The sequence below is a fragment of the Anolis sagrei genome, chromosome 6 (assembly GCF_037176765.1).
Source record: "Anolis sagrei isolate rAnoSag1 chromosome 6, rAnoSag1.mat, whole genome shotgun sequence".
NCBI classification, from domain to species: Eukaryota; Metazoa; Chordata; class Lepidosauria; order Squamata; family Dactyloidae; genus Anolis; species Anolis sagrei.
The window spans coordinates 35798010-35818546 of record NC_090026.1 but is presented as its reverse complement, the minus strand read 5'-3'; the positions used below and the strand labels follow the sequence as shown (position 1 = coordinate 35818546).

At 41.0% G+C, this 20537-nt stretch overlaps 1 protein-coding gene across 13 annotated transcripts in view; it reads left to right on the top strand.

Moving 5' to 3' along the window:
- The first annotated feature begins 2297 nt into the window (after positions 1-2297).
- Positions 2298-20537, top strand: part of SRCIN1 (SRC kinase signaling inhibitor 1) — a 443687-nt gene continuing 425447 nt past the window's right edge. For 2 of the 13 annotated variants that reach the window (XM_067470012.1, XM_067470013.1), the window contains exon 1: positions 2299-2647. In XM_067470012.1, coding sequence (XP_067326113.1) covers positions 2467-2647 — 181 coding nt within the window. In that variant the 5' untranslated portion in view covers positions 2299-2466. Of the gene's footprint in view, positions 2681-20537 lie in introns of all 13 variants that reach the window. The other 11 variants (XM_067470015.1, XM_067470017.1, XM_067470009.1 and 8 more) reach the window with 9 other exon arrangements.

Genomic DNA, 20537 nt, shown 5'->3' with positions numbered 1-20537 from the left:
TCTCTGTGTGTCTTGGAACAGTTTCTCCCCGTAGAGGTGTTCAATGTGTTGTCGAAGGCTTTCATGGCCAAAATCACTGGGTTGCTGTGAGTTTTCCAGGCTGTATGGCCATTTTCCAGAAGCATTCTCTAATGATTTGCCTGGAAAACTGTAGGAATCCAGTGACTATGTCAGCATATTAATCGACTATTTTGTCCCTGTGCCACATCATCTCTTTGGGCATCATTTCTAGATCATTTTCTCCTATAACACAATTCAGGCGAAAGGCCTTACAGCGTTTCTGGAAAGGACTTGTCAAGCTTGGATAAGCTTCTCCCACTTCATTTATTTTGAGGTATTCCAAGATAGAATAGCAGAGAGAACATTTTGCATCTAGTCTGGGTTTGGCAGGCAGCACAATCCACTGTATACTTACATGGGAATAACACCAATTGTGTCGAATAGGGATTATTGCTTAGTAAGCCTTATTGTTCTCATCTTCCAGCTTTAACACCCCTCCCTTTTGAAACAGTGATTATGGAATGGTGTCTGAGTACCTTCAGGACCACTAGTGGAGAGTGATGGTATTGCGTATTTTATATAAAAAGTGTATTGTCAGCAATATTTTTATGAAGAAAAGCTCTATGTATATAGTGTAGGAGTAGACCGGTAAAGTGTTTAACTAATTAATTTTTTATTGCTGCCAGAAGAAAGTATATTACCTTCTGGCCAGAAACACATTATGGTAGTGTCTTCCATCCATTTAACAATCCCGGGTGTAAATAAGGTGCTATTTTGTCTCGTGATTCAGCAGTGTTAAGGAAATTTTCTCTGCTGGTTATTTAACACTATAAAATCCAGAATATCACACATAGGAAGCAACAGGGGATATTTGTACATGCCTGTACATTGTATTCTTTGAAAACAAAGGCTTGTAACCTGACTTAAAATCTCTGTTTTAGATATTCCGTTAACATATTCTAAACCCTATAATACTCTTATTTTTCCTTAATCCTTTGCAGATAACTGTCTTCTCTTCAGATTTGTGGGTTCTGCTGCTCCAGCAAATTGAAACTCTAGAAACTTGTAACTGGCAGTTTTGGAAGTGATCAGACTCCAGGCTGAACATTTAGTATTTTTGCTTTTATGCAGATTATTTTTATATGACAGGAATGCTGAATTGCCAAGCAAAAGACAGGCGGTGGCTAAGGCATGATTGACAGCTGTCAGTGTTGTCTGGGGAAAATGATTACAACAAAGAAAATGCATTGGGCTTATTCTCCATCTCCTCCTCCTATATCCCTCACCCCTTCCAATTTTCTTTTCTGATGAAATTGTCCCTTACAGTGAAATCAATACCAGTTTCCATTTGGAGATTGGGGAGGGGCAAGGGTTGGCAGATTGGGGTGGTGATGGATGAATGACAGCAGATTGGTAGAGTTTCCATTAATTCACTTTCTTTCACCCTGGGTTTTAAAGACGTTTCCCCCCCCCCAAGTATGCTTTGTACTTTTTTTTTGTATTCTTTTATCTTCTTGACATCCCTGCAATGTCAGTTTTAGAGGAGAGGAAATCTTAGGTCTATATTCTCTTTCAGTCATAAAGGTGATTTGGGCAGATTGATTTATTTTCAGGCACAGACAATGCAAAGGATAAGCAAAGAAAACGAGAACTGTTAAATTCTTTTGTATGCAGATATCCAGATATATGTGAGGGGGAAAAATTGGGTTTTTTTGTGAGTTTTCTGGGCTGTATGGGCATGTTCCAGAAGCATTCTTTCCTGTCGCATCACCTGCATCTATGGCAGGAATCCTCAGAGGTTGTGAAGTCTCAGAGGATGCTTGCCATAGATGCAGGTGAAATGTCAGGAGAGAATGCTTCTGGAACACAGCCATACAGGTCAGAAAACTCACAGACTTGGTGATTCCAGCCATTAAAGCCTTTGACAATACAAAAACAACCAACCAAACAAAAACCCTCCTGTTTCATAGCATAAGAGAACCGAGGTTCAGAAAAAGTGACTTGTGAAGGGACATTATCACACCTAAGTGCAGCGACCTTTTGTATCTCCCCTTTATCTGCTGGATGACAAATGTATATAGCACAGAAATGTATGAACATGACAATTCATGACTATTAATGTCTCTCCTTTTGCAAGTTTGTTTCTGCAATCTGGTTATGGAGAATGAAAGAGATTGACAGCAAGAGAGAGAATTGCAGATTGTCTATGCGCGATGGCCACACAGGTTTGACTGCCGCCACTGGACCTGGCAGCAGCCTACGCCAGTAATTATGCACCGCCCTTTTATTATTATTATCACGATATCCTCCTGGCATTTATGCTAGACACCCATCTCTGAATAAAAAGTAGGGGCCTTTAAGAGGGGAGGGAGAGCGAGAGAGAGAGAGTCTCCCCCAGCACATTAATCTATCATGAGCTAATGTGTTTTGCCCATTCTGTTCCTTTGTACTATCGCCAAGGCGTGCATGCACACACACACAGTCTCTCTCTCTCTCAGTCTCTTTCACCCGCACTCTCTTGTTGCACTTCTGCCACCGATCTCTGATGGTTGGTTGGGCCTGAGACAGTCCGTGCAAGCGAGAAAGACAGACAGACGGAGGCAGAGGAACAAAGCCAAGACAACAATGGGAAATTCACCGTCTCAAGGCATGTCAATGTTCATCCATTCTTAAGTAGCAGGTATTTTTTTTATTGGTGTTTTTTTTTTCGAACCCTTTCCTTCTCTTTCCCATTCTACCAGTTCCGGATGATGCTCCTGCCAGCTGTAGTGGTGCCGTGAGCCGGAGGTGCCGGCATTTGCTGGGAATCTAACCCTACGAATTTGACATTTTTTTCATTTTAGAAGAAAAAGGGGGTGTGGTACGGTGAGGAAAGCTCCCCCCTGCCCCTTGTGGTGGGGAGGCAAGGTAGAATTTGGACTATGAAATCTCCCCCCAAAGTGGGCACTGGGTTTAGGGGGGGAAGAGGATTGGAAGATTTTTAAGATGCAATATTGAATGGTTGTGCGGTCACTGCTTTCTTTGGGTCTGTATATTCCTTTACCCCATTGTTGCCAAGGCTGCTGAGCTCTGGGGAGATTAACTAGCTGGGAAACCTGCTGCCCTAGAAATATTGTTGAAAATAGAGGGGGAAGGGGATGGAGGATGGACAGACCCATGTGCATAGGCAAAGGAGTCCCATTGTTATCTTAATTTTTCAGAAATCTGTCTTGAAAAGATAGACAAGGTTTGCCTGCTGATTTTAGATTACAATTGATTGAACTGCCATCTCCCGCCTTCTTTAATATTTCCTGGAGATTAAGGCTATTGTCAAGTGCTTTGTTAAGAAGGCGCTGGGAGGAGAAAAAGTTAATGAGAGAGAAGAAAAGGAGGGGGAATTGGGAGCTGAAGTGTTGGCTGTCTTTCCTTGGTGGCTTCACTGTGATCCTAATATGTGGGGAGATTTTGGGTTATATTGCCAGTTTAGAGCTTCTTTGCTTTCTTCTGCGTATCTGTGCACAATCGACAATTGGTACATTTCACAGAAATGCATGCTGAGTGAGAGGAAAATAGAATGTATTGATTTCTTTCTTTCTCTTGCTCACCATTGTGATGCAGAATACAGGTTGCTTTGTACATAAGTGTTTATGATGGAAGATTAGAGGTGTGTTCATATGAGATAGTTCATATACACAAGAAGGCAGTGTGTATGTTTGAGGTCTCTTGGATGTGTGCAATTCTTTCTTAGCCGGCAAGCTCTTCTCTCTTCACTGTCACCCCACCCAGGCAGCCACCATGTGCCAGCCTCTTTCAACAGGAGGGCTTGCCACTGGGTTGGCTCTGTGTGCACTTGAAGTTCACAATAGTGTTTTGAAAAAAAAGAAGGGTTGAGGAGAGGGTCTTGTTTCTAAGGCAAAAACAAAGAGAACAAAGAGAAGTGAGAGGTAGTTGATATTGGGGTCAGGGTCAACTGAGGCACGGAGGCAAGCTGTACAATTCCATGGGATGCCAGAATTTCAGGGATTCTTTTCTTACTAAGGTGCTGCCTGCACTCTTGTGGGTAGCATACAGAAGTAGATGAATGCTCCTTGGCTATGTGATAACCTTCCTGCAAGTAAAGCAACATGGGTGGGGAGCCTTCTAACATGCATTCGGTCCCTATCCCCTGGCATGGATCCAATTATAAAGAAATCGTCAGTATTAAAACATGGATATTTGGAAAATAGTATACTACTGAGGTTCTTTGTTATCCAACTGGTGTGTAGTACGCTATATTATAAGATGGATGTGGCTGATGGGACTGTATTAAACTATTTTAAGATAGCAAAAAATAAACAAATGCTTGAACTGGTTCCAGTTGGGATTACAAATAAGGGGTGTGTGGTAATAAGCCAGTTGCATTTTTCTATGATACAATCGGATTGTGTTTCATTCAGTCCTTATACTTGACAGAAAAAAAATCATGTGGCTACTCATCTCCAAAGCAAGGTTGCCCAGTTGCAAAAAAGTTCCAGCTTTCCCTTATCAGATCCAACGCTGTCCTCTCTCCCAACCACTAATTTCCTTTTTTGTTTGTCCCTTTCCAATACCTCACTTTGATCTACTGGCAAGGGGAGAGGTGTCAACATTTTAAAAGGCATCATCGCAATAATTGCAATAGGGTTTTGAGTTGTTATGATATTTTCAGATGAGAGGGAGAGAGACAAAAAAGGGAATGTATAAAGGGGTTGTATTATTACTTAACACTCAATTAAAAATAAATCTGATGTGTCAACCTGTCTCCATTAGTCTTAGATATGCAAATAATAGGTGTCCCTACTCGTGGTTGTGTTGTAGGAAGAACTATTGCTGGAGAGGTGAAGGTGACAAAGGGCAAATGTTTATTTGTTTGTATAGCAATGCCAGAGGCATTCCAAGTGGACAGCAAATGGTCAAAGGGCATTTAATATGATGCCAAGTTTTTAAACTTTGTGTTTTTTAAATACATTACAACTGTAGCCTTGGTCTGCTTCTGATATGATGAATAAAAATATTTGTTTGTTTAAGATACATTTATTTGGGATATTTTCAAGACTAAACTCTTCTCAGGGCTACTGGCTTATTAAGCAGAAAGGAGGAAATAGACTCGACTGATACTAATCAGAGATAATGTGAGACATGCAGTATAGTAAGATCAAAACGGGCTCATAAGAAACAAATTTTCATGCATTCCTTCATTAGTATAACGAAATAGAAAAAACAGATTTATGTTTGATATTTCACATGACTAGACCTACTATTGGAAGGAGGCAGCTTCCTACAGAAGCTGAGTTGGAACAGTAAATTGCAGATATTTACTTTATTATTACTGTATCAGTACTCTATGGGAGGAATCATACAATAATGGAGTTTGAAGAGACCACATAGGGCATCTAGTTTATGCCCCTGCCATGCAGGAAAAGCACAATCAAAGCACTCCTGACAGATGGCCATCCAGGCTCTGTTTAAAAGCTCCTAAGAAAGGAGCTTCCACCACACTCTGCGGTAGAGCGTTCCACTGCTGAACAGCTCATATGGTCAGGAAGTTCTTCCTAATGTTCAAGTGGAATAGGAGTAGTAGTTTGGAATGTTCTGCTTTACGTACCAAAACTACATTATCATCTCTAAGCCTGAAGCATGTCTCTTTGGGGGGAGAGCACCAGTTGCTGATTTCATTTCTGTCAGTGAGCAAAATTTCTAGAGCTAAACCTGCCTCTGCATTTATATTATCCGTGGAACCGCTTTATCACTGGCAGTTGTGATAGCCACTTGAATAAAAGTGGCTATCAATAGTAGATAAAGACATGGGGAAATTGTCTCTCAGTATTTATTAACTATAAAAGCTCAGAGTAGCATGCTCATTCAGAGCTAGGTAAAATCATACTGGATGTGAAATGCATATTAGGGTACTCCACACACACACACACACACACACACACACACAGGTATGCCTCAGTGAAAAAATATATGTGTTCTTGGGTATTCATTCATAAAAATTGGTGTTGGGCACAGAAATAACATGGAAAGAGCAGGTTTGGGTTCCTATACCACAAAAAAGATGAGCAGTTCAACATTTCAGCAAACTTTTTATTCAAAACTAACAATATACCCATGCACAATAAAAAAACATAACAGTTATGCCATACAGAAGTAAACAAAAACATATTTAATCCTTAGAGATCACTTGAAAGCTTCAACCAAAATCCATTGAAGGTAGATTTTTTCTTTCATCAACCTCCACTTTTTATGATTTCTAGTTTACTAGGTCTATGCTTTGTAAAGACACGCTTGGGCGAGATGGAAAGGCACATCAATCTGCTTTTCCCTTTTCCCTTTGTTTTGGTGTTAACAAAACCAATATAAGGAGTTCTGGGGGCTGCAGCATTTCACTGTGCCTGTTGTTGACAAGTGAACACACAGCTACAGTAGGATCTATTGCCGTGGTTCTCAACCTGTGGGTCCCCAGGTGTTTTGGCCTACAACTCCCAGAAATCCCAGCCAGTTTACCAGCTGTTAGGATTTCTGGGAGTTGAAGGACAAAACATCTGGGGACCCACAGGTTGAGAACCACTGAACAGAATCCCAGTCTTTCTCATCTCAAGCTTTATTGAATGCATTTACTGATGCAAACTGATGCTAAAAGTCTATTTTTTCCAGTCCCCCTTCACCATCTTTCTGATGCTGAAAAACTTCCAGCTAAACAGATGACAAGAAGAAAGTGGGGTTGTGCAGGTGTAAACAGACTTTGTAAAAAAGCAGCGACATGGCTAATTGAGGTATACCTGTATCTATCCATTTCATAAGTCCCTAGCATCACTCCTTTACTACTATGTCACACTCCAGAGAAGTGATTCTCAGGCCCCTTCTACACTGCCATATACAATCCAAATTGGATTATATGACATGACAGTGCAAAAGTAGCCTTGGTCTTTTACCATTCAGATATGTTGGATCCATTTCCAAAAGTCCAAACCAATATGAGAAATAGTGATTTTGATACTTGAAATCTCAAATATCTGGAAGGCAGTAAGTTTAGAACCATTGGGCTGGAGCAGTGGTTTTCAACCTGTAGGTCCCCAGGTGTTTTGGTCTACAACTCCCAGAAATTCCAGCCACTTTACCAGCTGTTAAGATTTCTGGGAGTTAAAGGCCAAAACATCTGGGGACCCACAGGTTGAGAACCACTGGTCTGGAGTATGAGAGAAAGGAAACATACTTTTTGTGTGTGCTGAGGTGGTGGTGTTTACCTCACTTTGTGAATTGGCTTTGGGTTGGGACTTAGAAGAGTATGTAGTGTTAGAAGAAGAAGAAGAACTTTTATTTTTCTACCCCACTTAAGTCTCCCCAAAGAGACTCGGGGTGGCTTGCATGGGGCCAAGCCCAGACAAAATACAATTAAAAACAGAACAATAACAAATCACAAATTAAAATAGCATAAAACAGCATAACAATAATAAACAAGCATCAACCAACAACAGACTAATTTTGGAGGAGGGAAGGAGGTGAATATGCGAACTGATTAAAGGGTAAGTGGTTCAATAAGGTGAACAGAAACGTATAATAGCATAGAAAATAGCATGGAAACAGAGCAATTAAACAGGATCAGGAGCAATTCAGCTTAACTGAATAGTAATGTAATATAGGAATTCAGATTAAATCATGATTCAGGTCACAATACAGGTTGTTTGTCATAGGCATCGTCAGTCGAATGCACGACGAAACAACCATGTCTTTAATTCCTTGCAGAATGTGGCTAGGGAGGGTGCCAGCCTAATCTCCCTAGGGAGGGAGATCCAGATATGAGGGGTCACCACCAAGAATGCCCTTTCTCTCATCCCCACCAACCGGGATGGGAGCAAGAGAAGAGCATCCCTGGAAGATCTTAAGGACTGTGTGGCCTCGTAGAGGAGGATACGGTTATGGTAAAGTGATTGGTTGTGGACCATGCCCTTTACTCATGCAAGAAATGCATCATCATGGTATAGCATAGCTTTCTGATCTTTGTGGCTATTCTCTGTATAAGTAATGGGAATGGAAAACTCTGTACATGTGTCAGCATGCCTTCAAATTGTCTGTTGACCTAATGGTGACCCCATGAACATCATAGGGTTTTCTAAGGCAAGGAATACTCAGAGTTAGCATGGCCAGTTTCTTTCTCTTATGCATAGTCTAGAGCAGGGGTCCTCAAAGTAAGGCCCGGGGGCCAGATGCGGCCCTCCAAGGTCATTTACCCGGCCCTCGCTCAGGGTCAACCTAAGTCTGTAATGACTTGAAAGCACACAACAACAACAATCCTATCACACCAGCCAAAAACAGGCCCACACTTCCCATTGAAATATTAATAAATTTATATGTGTTAAAATTGCTCTTCATTTTAATTATTGTAGTGTTTTTAAGTGGTTTTTGCACTACAAATAAGATATGTACAGTGTGCGCTGGGATTTATTCTTTTTTTTTCCTCCAAATTATAATCCAGCCCTCCAACAGTTTGAGGGACTGTGACCTGGCCCTCTGTTCAAAAAGTTTGAGGACCCCTGGTCTAGAGCACCTGCTATTCATCTGTGGTCTCCTACCTAAGTACTAACAAGAGTTGACCCTGCTTAGCTTCCTAGACTATGGACTCATCTACACTGCCAAATAAAATTCATCTTATATTATTTCAGCTGGATTATATGGCGGTATAGGCTAATGAAATTAAGTTCAAAGTAGATAATCTGGATTTTATATGGCAGCATAGAAGGGTCCTATGTTGCCAAAAACTAGCCCAGGAGAGAAGTAGGGTCCTTCCACACTGCTATTTAACCCAGAATATCAAAGCAGAAAATTCCACAATATCTGCTTTGAACTGGGTTATCTGCATCCACACTGCCATATATTCTAGTTCAAAGCAGATCATAAGGGGAGTTTTATTCAGATGTGTGGAAGGGGTTGTGGATTACCAGAACAGGTACAGTAGAATCTAGTGCAGTGGTTCTCAACGTGTGGGTCCCCAGGTGTTTTGGCCTACAACTCCCAGAAATCCGAGGGCAATTTACAAGCTGTTAGGATTTCTGGGAGTTGAAGGCCAAAACATCTGGGGACCCACAGGTTGAGAACCACTGATCTAGTGGAACAGTTGTATAAAATCCATTTTAAACTGTTGTTTTTGCGATGTTGTCTGATTGTGATGTTTTATTGATTTTTTTGTTGTCTGTTGTATTTTATGCTTGTTTTAACCTGTACGTGTTGGGCGTGACCGTTTGTGAGCCGCCCCGAGTCCCTTTGGGGAAATGGAGGCAGGGTATAAAAATAAAGTTATTATTATATTAAAATACAGTTATTAAACTGGATTATGTGGCAGTGTGGACTCAGATAATCCAGTTCAAAAGCGGATATTGTGGATTATCTGCTTTGATATTCTGGGTTATATGGCTGTGTGGAAGCCATATAACCCAGTGGAAGTGTTTTAAACTTTTTAATCTTTGCTACTGGCCCTGCTCACTGTGATTTATTTTCTGTGTTTAAATTATTGTGATTTTACATTGTTTGATGTGCTTTTTAATATTGTCTCTTGTATTTAATTTTTAATTTATATTTTATTGGCATTATATGTTGTTCATTTGCATTGCTGTATTGTAGGGCTTGGCCTCATGTAAGCTGCCCCGAGTCCCCTTGAGGAGATGGTGGCAGGGTATCAATAAAGATAATGATAATGATAATGATTATGATTATTATTATGAGCCCTCCTACTACGCCTAATTGGGAATAAAAGAAGTTAGGTCACACTGAGAGGCTGTATGTGCAGTGAAAAGAGTCAGAGATAGGAGAGGTGAGGGATTATTTGGAGTTGGGCAGCGTTTCTCAACCTGGGGGTCGGGACCCCTGGGGGGCTGCGAGGAGGTGTCAGAGGGGTCACCAAAGACCATCAGAAAACACAGTATTTTTCTGTTGGTTGTGGGGATTCTGCATGGGAAGCTTGGCCCTATTTTCTCGTTGGTGGGGTTCAGAATGCTTTGTGATTGTAGGTGAACAATAAATCCCAGCAACTACAACTCCCAAATGTCAAGCTCTATTTTCCCCAAATTCCACCACTGTTCACATTTGAGCATATTGAGTATTTGTGCCAATATTTGGTCCGGATCCATGAAGGTTTGAGCCCACAGTGCTCTCTGGAGGTTGGTGAACTATAACCCACCAAACCCTTCCAGTATTTTCTGTAGGTCATGTGTGCCAAGGTTGGTTCAATTCCATAGTTGGTAGAGTTCAGAATGCTCATTGATTGTAGCTGAACTATAAATCCCAGCAACTACAACTCTCAAGTGACAAAATCAATCCCCCAACCCCATGCATTGGGTATTTATGCCCAGTTTGGTCCAGTGAATGAAAATACATTCTGCATTCTGTCGAATATTTACAATTATAATACATAACAGTTGCCAAATTACAGTTATAAAGTAGCAATGAAAATAATGTTGGGGGTCACCACAACATGAGGAACTGGGTTAAGGGGTCGCAGCACTAGGAAGGTTGAGAAACACTGGAGTAGGGCATGAAGTCAGGTTGATAGGCACATAGAAGTGAGGGGAAATACAAGAAGCAATCCCTCTTCTTTATAAAACATTCTCTACAAAACCTGTTGAATATTCCGCTCACTTAGTACATGGCAATACTTCATATTTATCTTGACGGTTTCTTAGCATACCAAGCTCTTTGTATAAATATTCCTCCAAATAACCTTATTTAAAGCACACTCGGTACAAAGGAGAACAAGGACTGGGGCTCAAGAACAGAATAATGTCCTGAGATTTGAGTTCATTTCTGAGTTGCATGATGCAGAGTAAGCCAGGATCTTCCAATTTTGAGGAACTGTGTACACTGCCACTGCTCTTGCCATTTCCTGGGTTGCTTGCAATGCTTATGCCAACAGCTCAGGAATCCTGGTTTGATGTATAGCTATTTTTCCACTGACCATGAGACCGGCACCTTTTAGTTTTCATGAGAAGCAGACTCCACAACATGCAGGTGCTGCAAGAATAGGGTGACAGAGTGGCAGACAGATTGTTCTATTGAACAGGAGGATTATTTTTGTCCTGTTTCCCGGGCCTGAGGGCTGGAGATTGACTAGGAGGTGGTCAGTGAGGACAGTCGGCAGTTGCCTAGCAACCTATAGAAAAAGGGGGAGCAGTGGAGGTGTTGAAGAGGGTGAGGGGAGAAGAGCTGGCGGTGCTGCCGACACAAGTCTAAGGAATCAGAACTGGGCTAGCCTGCAAAACTCATTCTCTTTTAGGGTGATCTCATGGAGATGACCACCTTTTGGCTATGGAAACTCAACAACCAAGTGCTGGGGCCCTTCAAGGTACCTTCATTTTGTCACCTGTTAGCAGAGAGAGTTACACTACAACCATAACTCTGCCTTCTTCTCCCCACTGCAATGCCTGTCTGCTAGGTAGGCGGTGAGAACTATTCAGAGAGCTATTAACACCTCACTTGGTAATCACCCTGTGTGTCTCCTTGGCTTCCTTTCAAAGTGCATTTGGATTAATTGTACAGCACAGATGTGCACGGTGTAGTTATTTCTTTGAAATGTCACCGTACCAAGCATTATCCAGCATCTTACCTTTACTCAACTGTGTGCAGACTGAATAAGAGACAGCAGTCCTTGGTGCATGGCGGCTGATACCTCAAGAAGACAAGGTGGCCTGCATAGTAATTCTGTTATCTGGCTACTGAAAGTACAGATGCTTTGGAGTTTTTTAAACCATTCAGTAAAGGTAAAGATTTCCCCCTGACATTAAGTCCAGTAGTTTCCGACTCAGAGTTGATGCTCATCTCCATTTCTAAGCCGAAGAGCTAGCGTTGTCCATAGACACCTCCAAGGTCATGTGGTCGGCATGACTGCATGGAGCGCTGTTACCTTCCCGCTGGAACGATACCACTGCTCTTGCTATTTACTCACATTTGCATGTTTTTGAACTGCTAAGTTCGCAGAAGCTGGGGCTGATAGCGGGAGCTCACACTGCTCCCTAGATTCAAACCTGCAACCTTTCGGTAAGCAAGTTCAGCAGCTTAGTGGTTTAACCCATTCTGCCACCGTAGTAGGCTTGTGCATTTTGTCTAGAGGGTGACCTGGTTTGGTATCCAAATTTTGCCAGTACCCAGATCTCTTTTTTGAGAGCCTCCCGAAAATCAGCTAGTCCAGTGATTCTCAACCTTCCTAATGCTGTGACCCCTTAACAGCTCCTCATGCTGAGGCGACTCGCCCAACTATAACATTATTTTTGTTGCTACTTCATAACTGTAATGTTGCTACTGTTATGAATCGTAATGTAACTATCCAATATTGGCACAAATACCCAATATGCCCAAATTTGATTACTGGTGGGGTTGAGGGGGAATTGATTTTGTCATTTGGGAGTTGTAGTTGATGGGATTTATAGTTCAGCTACAATCAAAGAGCATTCTGAACTCCACCAGCAATGGAATTGAGCCAAACTTGGAACACAGAACTCCCATGACCAAGAGATAACACTGGAAGGGTTTGGTGGGCATTGACCTTGAGTTTTGGAATTGTAGTTCACCCACATCCAGAGAGCACTAAGGATTCAAACAATGATGGATCTGGACCAAACTTGGCACGAATATTCAATATGCCCAAATGTGAACACTGGTGGAGTTTGAGGAAAATAGTCCTTGATGTTTAGAAGTAGTCGTTGCTGGGATTTATAGTTCACCAACAATCAAAGAATATTCTGAACCGCACCAACAATAGAATTGGGCCAAACTTCCCACACAGAACCCACATAACCAACAGAAAGTACTGTGTTTTCTGGTGGTCTTTGGCGACCCTTCTGACACTCCCTTGCGACCCCCCCCCCCCCCCAGGGGTTCCAACCACCAGGTTGAGAAACACTGAGCTAGGCAGCCAAAAGATCCAGGAAGATCCGGCCCATTGGCAGGAATGGGGAACTTACAAGGCTCCCCTTTCTATTCCTGGGACCTTTTCATTTCTTCCTTTAAAGGGAGTCTGAGATTGAACAATGGGGTTCAGGAAGCACCCCTCCTGGGACCCTTTCCTATCTTCCTTTCAAAGAATTCTGGGTTTGAGCAACGGGGTTAAGGAAGAATCCTCCTGGGCTCCTTTCCTTTCTTCCTTTCGAGTGAACCTGGGTTTGAGGAATGGAGTTAAGGAAGCATGCACCATGTGCCCCCGAAAAGAAGAAGTTGCACCTGGCTGCCACATAGGCAATTTGGGCTGAAAAAAAAAACATGGTGGCAGAGCTGCTACCATTAAGGCAAGCCTAACAAGCTGGATTGGTGAAAGGGAACTGACCAAACCAAATCTGTGCACAAGCCTACCATTCAGCCACTTTGAGTTTACATTATTCTAGTCGTGCTTCCGCATTCTGTTGGATTAGAAATCTCAGCATGCCTTATAATTGGTTATGTGGCATCAACATCTGCAAAACTACAGCTTGTACACTATTTTAACCTTCTTTCCCTCTGTATTTCCTAATTTTAATCTAAAAATTGAATTATGCAGTGCTGTGACTATATGGTATACTGGAGGATTCCATGTCTGGGACTGGCTCTACATTATAGAATGAATGTAGTTTGACATCACTTTAACTGCTATGGCATCCATGGATTTGCAATTTGGCAAGGCACCAGAACCTTTTGGCAGAGTAGGCTGAAGACCTTGTAAAGCTAAAATTCCCATGATTCTATAGCATTAAGCCATGGCAGTTAAAGTAGAGTCAAACTACTTTCATTCTACAATGTAGACTTATTTATTTATTATGTTTACTAGCTGTACCCACCACGTGTTGCTGTGGCCAACCTTCCCTCTTTCTCTTCTTTCTTTTCTCCCCTTTCTTCCTTCTCTACATATTCTTGGACTACAACTCCCAGCAGTCCTCCTAATCTATTTATCTATCTACCTACCTATCTATCTCTATCTAATCTATCTGGGGGATTGCTTGGAGTTGCAGTCCAGAAGTAGGAAATTGGAAATATGCAGGAATTGGGATGCTTTCAAAGAAATCCAAGGAGAAGAAAGCTTGTAGCTTGGAAGCAGTGCATTTGGATCATCCTCCTCTCCTAAAGGGCCTGGTCTAGGGGATACTGGGAGCCGTAGTCCGGAAGAGAGTGTGGATATGCTATAGTGTGTTTTGTTTGCCAGGAGAGTCATTTTTGCACATGTTTCATAGCGTCTTTTGCTTTTTTTGTTGGCTTTTTAAGTCTCTTCTGCTGTGCTTTTCAATGTTTTTATGAGTGATGGTCACCCATTGGCCTGATAGGTGTATTGTGTCTAAATTTGGTGTCAATTTGTCCAGTGGTTTTTGAGTTATGTTAATCCCACAAATGAACATTACATTTTTATTTATATATATTTATATATCCTGCTTCTCTCCTTATGGAGACTCAAAGTGGCTCACAACTAAAAGCATTACAATACAACTTCAAATATACAAATATTAAAACAACATTAAACATCATTACAATTTTAAAAATTGAGGTTAAAACCATAAACCTATATGAACCCCGACTCTCTCTATACTGACCCCTTTCATAGGATTCATAGACAAATACCTACCACGGTTTGCCCTCATAGCTTTATCCTCAGGGCATCTGTTTTTGCTTTTGTGATTTATCATAAACTGGTTCAAGCTACTTTCCAAAAGTTTTTTTTTTGAACTGTAGTATTCAGTACTAATCAAGTTAGGTCAGCGCTCTGTGTCCCCACTAGAAAAGTCATGTTGTCTTGCATGTCTGTGTCTGCATGAAGAGCCTAATGTGCCAGGTGCAGGAAAGCCAATATTTGTGCACTCATTTCCCCACAACGACCTCTTTTATGGGGGCAATATCTTTTTCTTAGTAAACGGAGCTTGGAGAGCCTTGCTCAGAGCTCCAGCAGCCACAGACTCCTTGCTGAGAAGGCATCTGGGTCCAGCCATCTGCAGTGAAGCCAAGCATAGACTCTGTAGAGCAAACTGTGGTGCCAGCCTTTGGACCAAGGTAACTGAAGCAAAAGAGACCTGTTGTAACCCTGCAAGAAGAGGAGTTGCAATAGAAGCATCGGAGGGAGAGAGTCCTTTAACTAAATAAAAATGAAACAAGCTGGAATTTAATTATAGAAATTGATCTTTCTCTTTGCTTTACATTGATTTGTACTGTGCATTCATTGCTGCAGACAGCACAGCTGCCTTCGACCCTCCCCAGTGAGCTTGCCTCCCAAACAGCACACACAATACTCCCATCCCTCATATTCTGCTTGTATACCACAGAGGATGAGATGGAGCTGGGAGAACGCCTGGATATCACTATCATGCATATGGCAAGGTGGAGAGAAGCGGGCTATCTTATATAAGGAAAACAAATTGCTTTCTTTGGAGATGAAGAGTCTGTCCACGTTGTTGTTGTTGTTGTTGGTGGTGGTGGTGGTGGGTCTAAGGTGAATCTGTTGCAGATATATTTTTTTCCACAAAATTTGTTCCAAGAGGATTAGCCTTTGCCTTCCTCTGAGGCTGTGAGAATGTTCTTGACCCAAGTCAATCCGGTGGGTTTCCAGAATTGAATGGAGATTTGAAGCCTAGCCTCTCTTCACATGTGTCAAACTCAAGGCCCGAAGGCCAGATCAGGTTCCCCATGCCATTAAATGTGGCTCTCCAGATGCTCCTGTATTATTATTTATTATTTACCACACTTTTATCTCACCCTTTTCAGCCCGAAGGTGACTCAGGGCGGCATACAAACTGGCAACAATCAGATACTACAACACACATACATTAAATCACATAATAAAATCCATATAAAACAATGAGAACTACAATAATCAATGTCTTCCAGTTCAACTCCTTATCCATTTACATTGTTTAAGCTGTTCCATGTTCGTTCATAATACTGTGTTTGTCTGGTTACACTAAGGTTTTTACTCTTTTTTGAAAGGTCAGGCAGGAGGGGGCTGATCTAATATTAATTGAAACAATGGATGCATATTCCACGTGCAACATTTGGGCACCAATAAACACAAAAGGTATAATTTACTCAGGCAGCTTAAAACTATCACACTCCCATCATTAGCTGATGCGAGTGTGATATAATAACATCTGGAATGCTGCTTAGTCTGACCCTGTTTACATCAGGTTACTGGGGTTTGAATTTAGATATAAAGTTTATGGATATGATCTCTGACGTTAAAATGTTCTTAACCTTTTCCCAACCTTTCCACAAGTGATGTTGGGTTGCAATTCCCATTATCCCCAGTCCGCATGGCAGATCATCAAAAGTAATGGGAGTTGTCATTCAATAATAATAATAATAATAATAATAATAATAATAATAATAATACTTTATTTGTATACCACCCTATCTCCCCTAGAGGGCTCAATAATACAAAAACATATACTATAAAACAAAAACATAGGCATAAATTGTTAACATATAAATTAAAATCAATTTAAAACCAGTTCCCCTAGGAGACTCAGAGCGGTTTCCACATATGTGAAATAATACAAAAACTTACAATATAAAACAAAAACATAGGCATAAACTGTTAACACAACATATACATTAAAATAAATTTAAAACCAGTTCTGCTCTCTTCTTCATGCAAGGTAAGCTGCCAGGGGCAAAGATTTCAATAAGGTGCCTGGACTATTTGGAATGGGCTGAGCCAAGGAGAAGGGAAAAATGGGTCTGGCTGAATACTATAGTACAAGGATCGGTCTCAGCAATGGTCCTACTAGAGGACCAGGGCCACTCAATTGCAGGGCCAATTAGAGGACTATAAAAAAGGTCTGGGCAGAAGAAAAGGTGCCCTCAGATGACAGGGAACTGTGGAATGGATGGGGTACAAGGCCAAGTCCAATAACATCAGGGGGACCCAAATAGCACTGACCACGATGTAAAAAAATTATAGTTGGCCCTCTGTATCAATTGATTCTCAGTCCATTGATTTGACAGCTCTTTGAAGGCAACCAAAAGGCTGATGTGACCCTCGAAAATTAATTTGACACCCCTGCTGTAGTACAACACTCAAATCCTACATCACAGTGGCTCTCAAGAGAATATCCATATTGCATGATTATAACAGTTTGACCCCACTTTAACCATCATAACTCCATCCTATTAAATCTTAGGATCTGTATCTGGGAAGGTTCTTAGAATTATCAACTAAAGTCCTCTGAACTGCAGCATTAGGGCTCTCTGGCAGAGAAGTCTGTACCACATAAAAATACAAAACTCAGGATTCCTTAGGATGGAACTGTGACAATTAAAGTGAAATCGAGCTCTAACTGTCAGTTTGGCGAGAGTCCAGGTCAAGAGGGACACTTCAAGATAGTGGCTTTTAATATTTATGGAGCATATATTCTGCTGTTCTCACAGAATTAGACCTCTAGATGACTCGCAACAAGAGAAAGATAGGTACAGATAAAAGCAAATAGCAGTGACATTAAATATTAAGTTAAACAAATTTTGGTAGTAAAAACTATTGAATTTTAAATTTGAAATGTGTCAGCAAAAAATATAGCATTAGTGCATCTGCTCCTACAAACCCCCGTTAATGAAAAGATCTTTGCTTATTTATGTGTTTATATATTGCATTGTAATTATGTTGTTATTAAAATAGAAGCAAGCCTTGGAGAGAGGTGGGTAAAATCATCAGCATCTAAATGCTGCTATTATTATTATTATTATTATTATTTTGGCAAAAGGAGGACAGGAAGTGGCCTTTTGACTGGTAGCACTGCAGCTTTGGAATTCTTTCTATAAAAAAGGAATTCTGGTGATTTTCTACTGCTGAGTAAAGACATTATTCTCCCTTCTTTGGAAATTGTGTGTTTTTTGTCCTTGAATTGCTTTAATATGGCGTTTCTCTGCCATACGCCTTAATACAGTTCCTCATGTTGTGGTGACCCCCAAACATAAAGCTATTTTTGTTGCTTCTTCATAACTGTAATTTTGCTACTGTTATTAATCATAATGTAAATATCTGATATGCAGGATGTATTTTCCTTCACTGGACCAAATTTGGCACAAATATCCGATATGCCCAAATATGAATACTGGTGGGGTTGGGGGGATTTGATTTTGTCATATGGGAGTTGTAGTTACTGGGATTTATAGTTCAGCTACAATCAAAAAGCATTCTGAACTCCACCAGCAATGGAATTGAACCAACCTTGGAACACAGAACTCCCATGACCAAGAGATAACACTGGAAGGGTTTGGTGGGCATTGACCTTGAGTTTTGGAGTTGTAGTTCACCTACATTCAGAGAGCACTGTGGACTCAAACAATGATGGATCTGGACCAAATTTGGCATGAATATTCAATATGCCCAAATGTGAACACTGGTGGAGTTTGAGGAAAATACACCTTTATGTTTGGAAGTAGTCGTTGCTGGGCAGGCATGTAGCCGGGGGGGGGGGGGGGGGGGCTCGGGGGGCTTCAGCCCCCCACCCCCGAAATTCTCATGGTGGTTCGCGAAAAGACCTTACTGGTGCATTATTTAAACTGTTATGTTTATTCATATCATGATTTGATCACCATACTCAATATATACCATATGCATGGGGGTATTGGGGTAATGATACAAAAGGTTTGCTAGGCTAGACCCTCTTTCACTCAGACTCAGCCCCCGCCAAAACTCACCCCCCTGAAATCCCCCCTGAAAAAAATTCAGCCCCCCCCCCCCCCCCCCCCGAAACGAAATCCTGGCTACGGGCCTGTGGCTGGGATTGATGGTTCACCTACAATCAAAGAATATTCTGAACCGCACCAACAATAGAATTGGGCCAAACCTCCCACACAGAACCCACATAACCAACAGAAAGTACTGTTTTTTTCTGATGGTCTTTGGTGACCTCTTTCACATCCCCGTGTGATCCCCCGCCCAGGGATTCCAACCCCCAGGTTGAGAAACACTGCTTTAATACTACCTTTTCTTGTTTTTAGCCTTTTGTTAATATATTCATTATTTTTTACTCTTTTTAAAACTTTTATTGGTAGATGTACTAACAGTCTATGTATAGGAAACACATATAGGGGTAGCCATGTTGACCATGTGCCAAAACAAAACAAAATCCTACATCCACATACTGTATATCTTTATTGGCCACTCAAAATGCACAAAACACACAATGCAAGATTTCCAAGTTCTGCATCAAGCAAAGGATATTAAAATTAAGAAAAGTGATGGTGTTGTAGTCACAGGCCTACATTTTGTGATAGAGGGATCTTAATACAGGGAGAGTCCCACTCCTATCTTTTGGCCATTTAGTAAAACAAAGGCCAGCAAAATTTAACATTTTAGCAGCAGTAAAGCAACTTCTCTTGGGATCCAGAATGTCCCTATCCTTTTCTTAGACAGGTTACAGTATAAGATTAATTAAATGAAATACATGGATATATTTTTTTTGTCTCAAAGCGCCCAAGGTGACAGAGAAACAACATTTGCCCTAGCAATAGATTTAAGTCCTCTGTTAAACCGAGAAATGAAATTCAGCTCCCAAGTCCTCTGCCATGATATCATTAGATAGCCTCAGACAAGTTACCTTCTCTGATCTTGAACCTTCACATACCTACCTATTAGGCCTGGGTAACAACGGAAAAATTTGTTTCTAAAATCGATTCGTTTTTTTGGGGGGTTTTGCGTTTTGTTATTTAAAATAATTACAAAATTTTCCTTTTAAAAAGTTCGATATTTACGAAATTTCGTAAATGTGAAAAAAATTACAAAACATTAACGAATTGATTTCCGAAACAATAACGAATCGATTCATTAATGGCGGACGCGACCGCGAAATACGCTAAAAAACCTCCAAAAACTTCTGAAGCTTCCCTCTCCCTCTGTTGTTGACTGTTGGTGTGATATTATAATTTTTTTTCACTAATTAAACAAAAAACTTGCCCCAGACATGCGGAAATAATAACGAAATGATCTCAGAACAATAACGAAACGAATACAATACCGAAATATGAAGCATTTACAAAACGTGTTTAAAAATTCGTTTTTTAAAAAAATTGCTCCAGAATGGTTCGTTATCGTTTTGTAATTGAAAAAATTAACGAATTATTAACGAATTACGAATTAATGAAACGAAACCGCCCAGCCCTACTACCTATTACATTATTTAAGAACTTATTCTAATATCAGTACTGTTAAGCATTTCAGATGTTCAGTGTTAGGTACAGATTTAATACTTCTTATCTGAAATGCAGTATTAAATCTGCATTTAACATTAATATTTAATATTTCCTATCTGAAATGTAAATAGGGGGTGGTGGCACAGTGGGTTAAACCGCTAAATTGCAGAATTTGCTACCCGGAATGTCGGCGGTTCGAATCCGCAGGATGTGGTAAGCTCCCACTGTTAGCCCCATCTTCTGCCAACCTAGCAGTTTGAAAACATGCAAATGGGAGTAGGCTAATAAATACTACCTTGGTAGGTTGGTAATGTTGCTCCATGAAGTCATGCTGGCCACATGATCTAGGAGGCATCTACAGACAACGTTGGCTCTTTGGCTTAGAAATGGAGATGAGCACCACCACCCAGAAT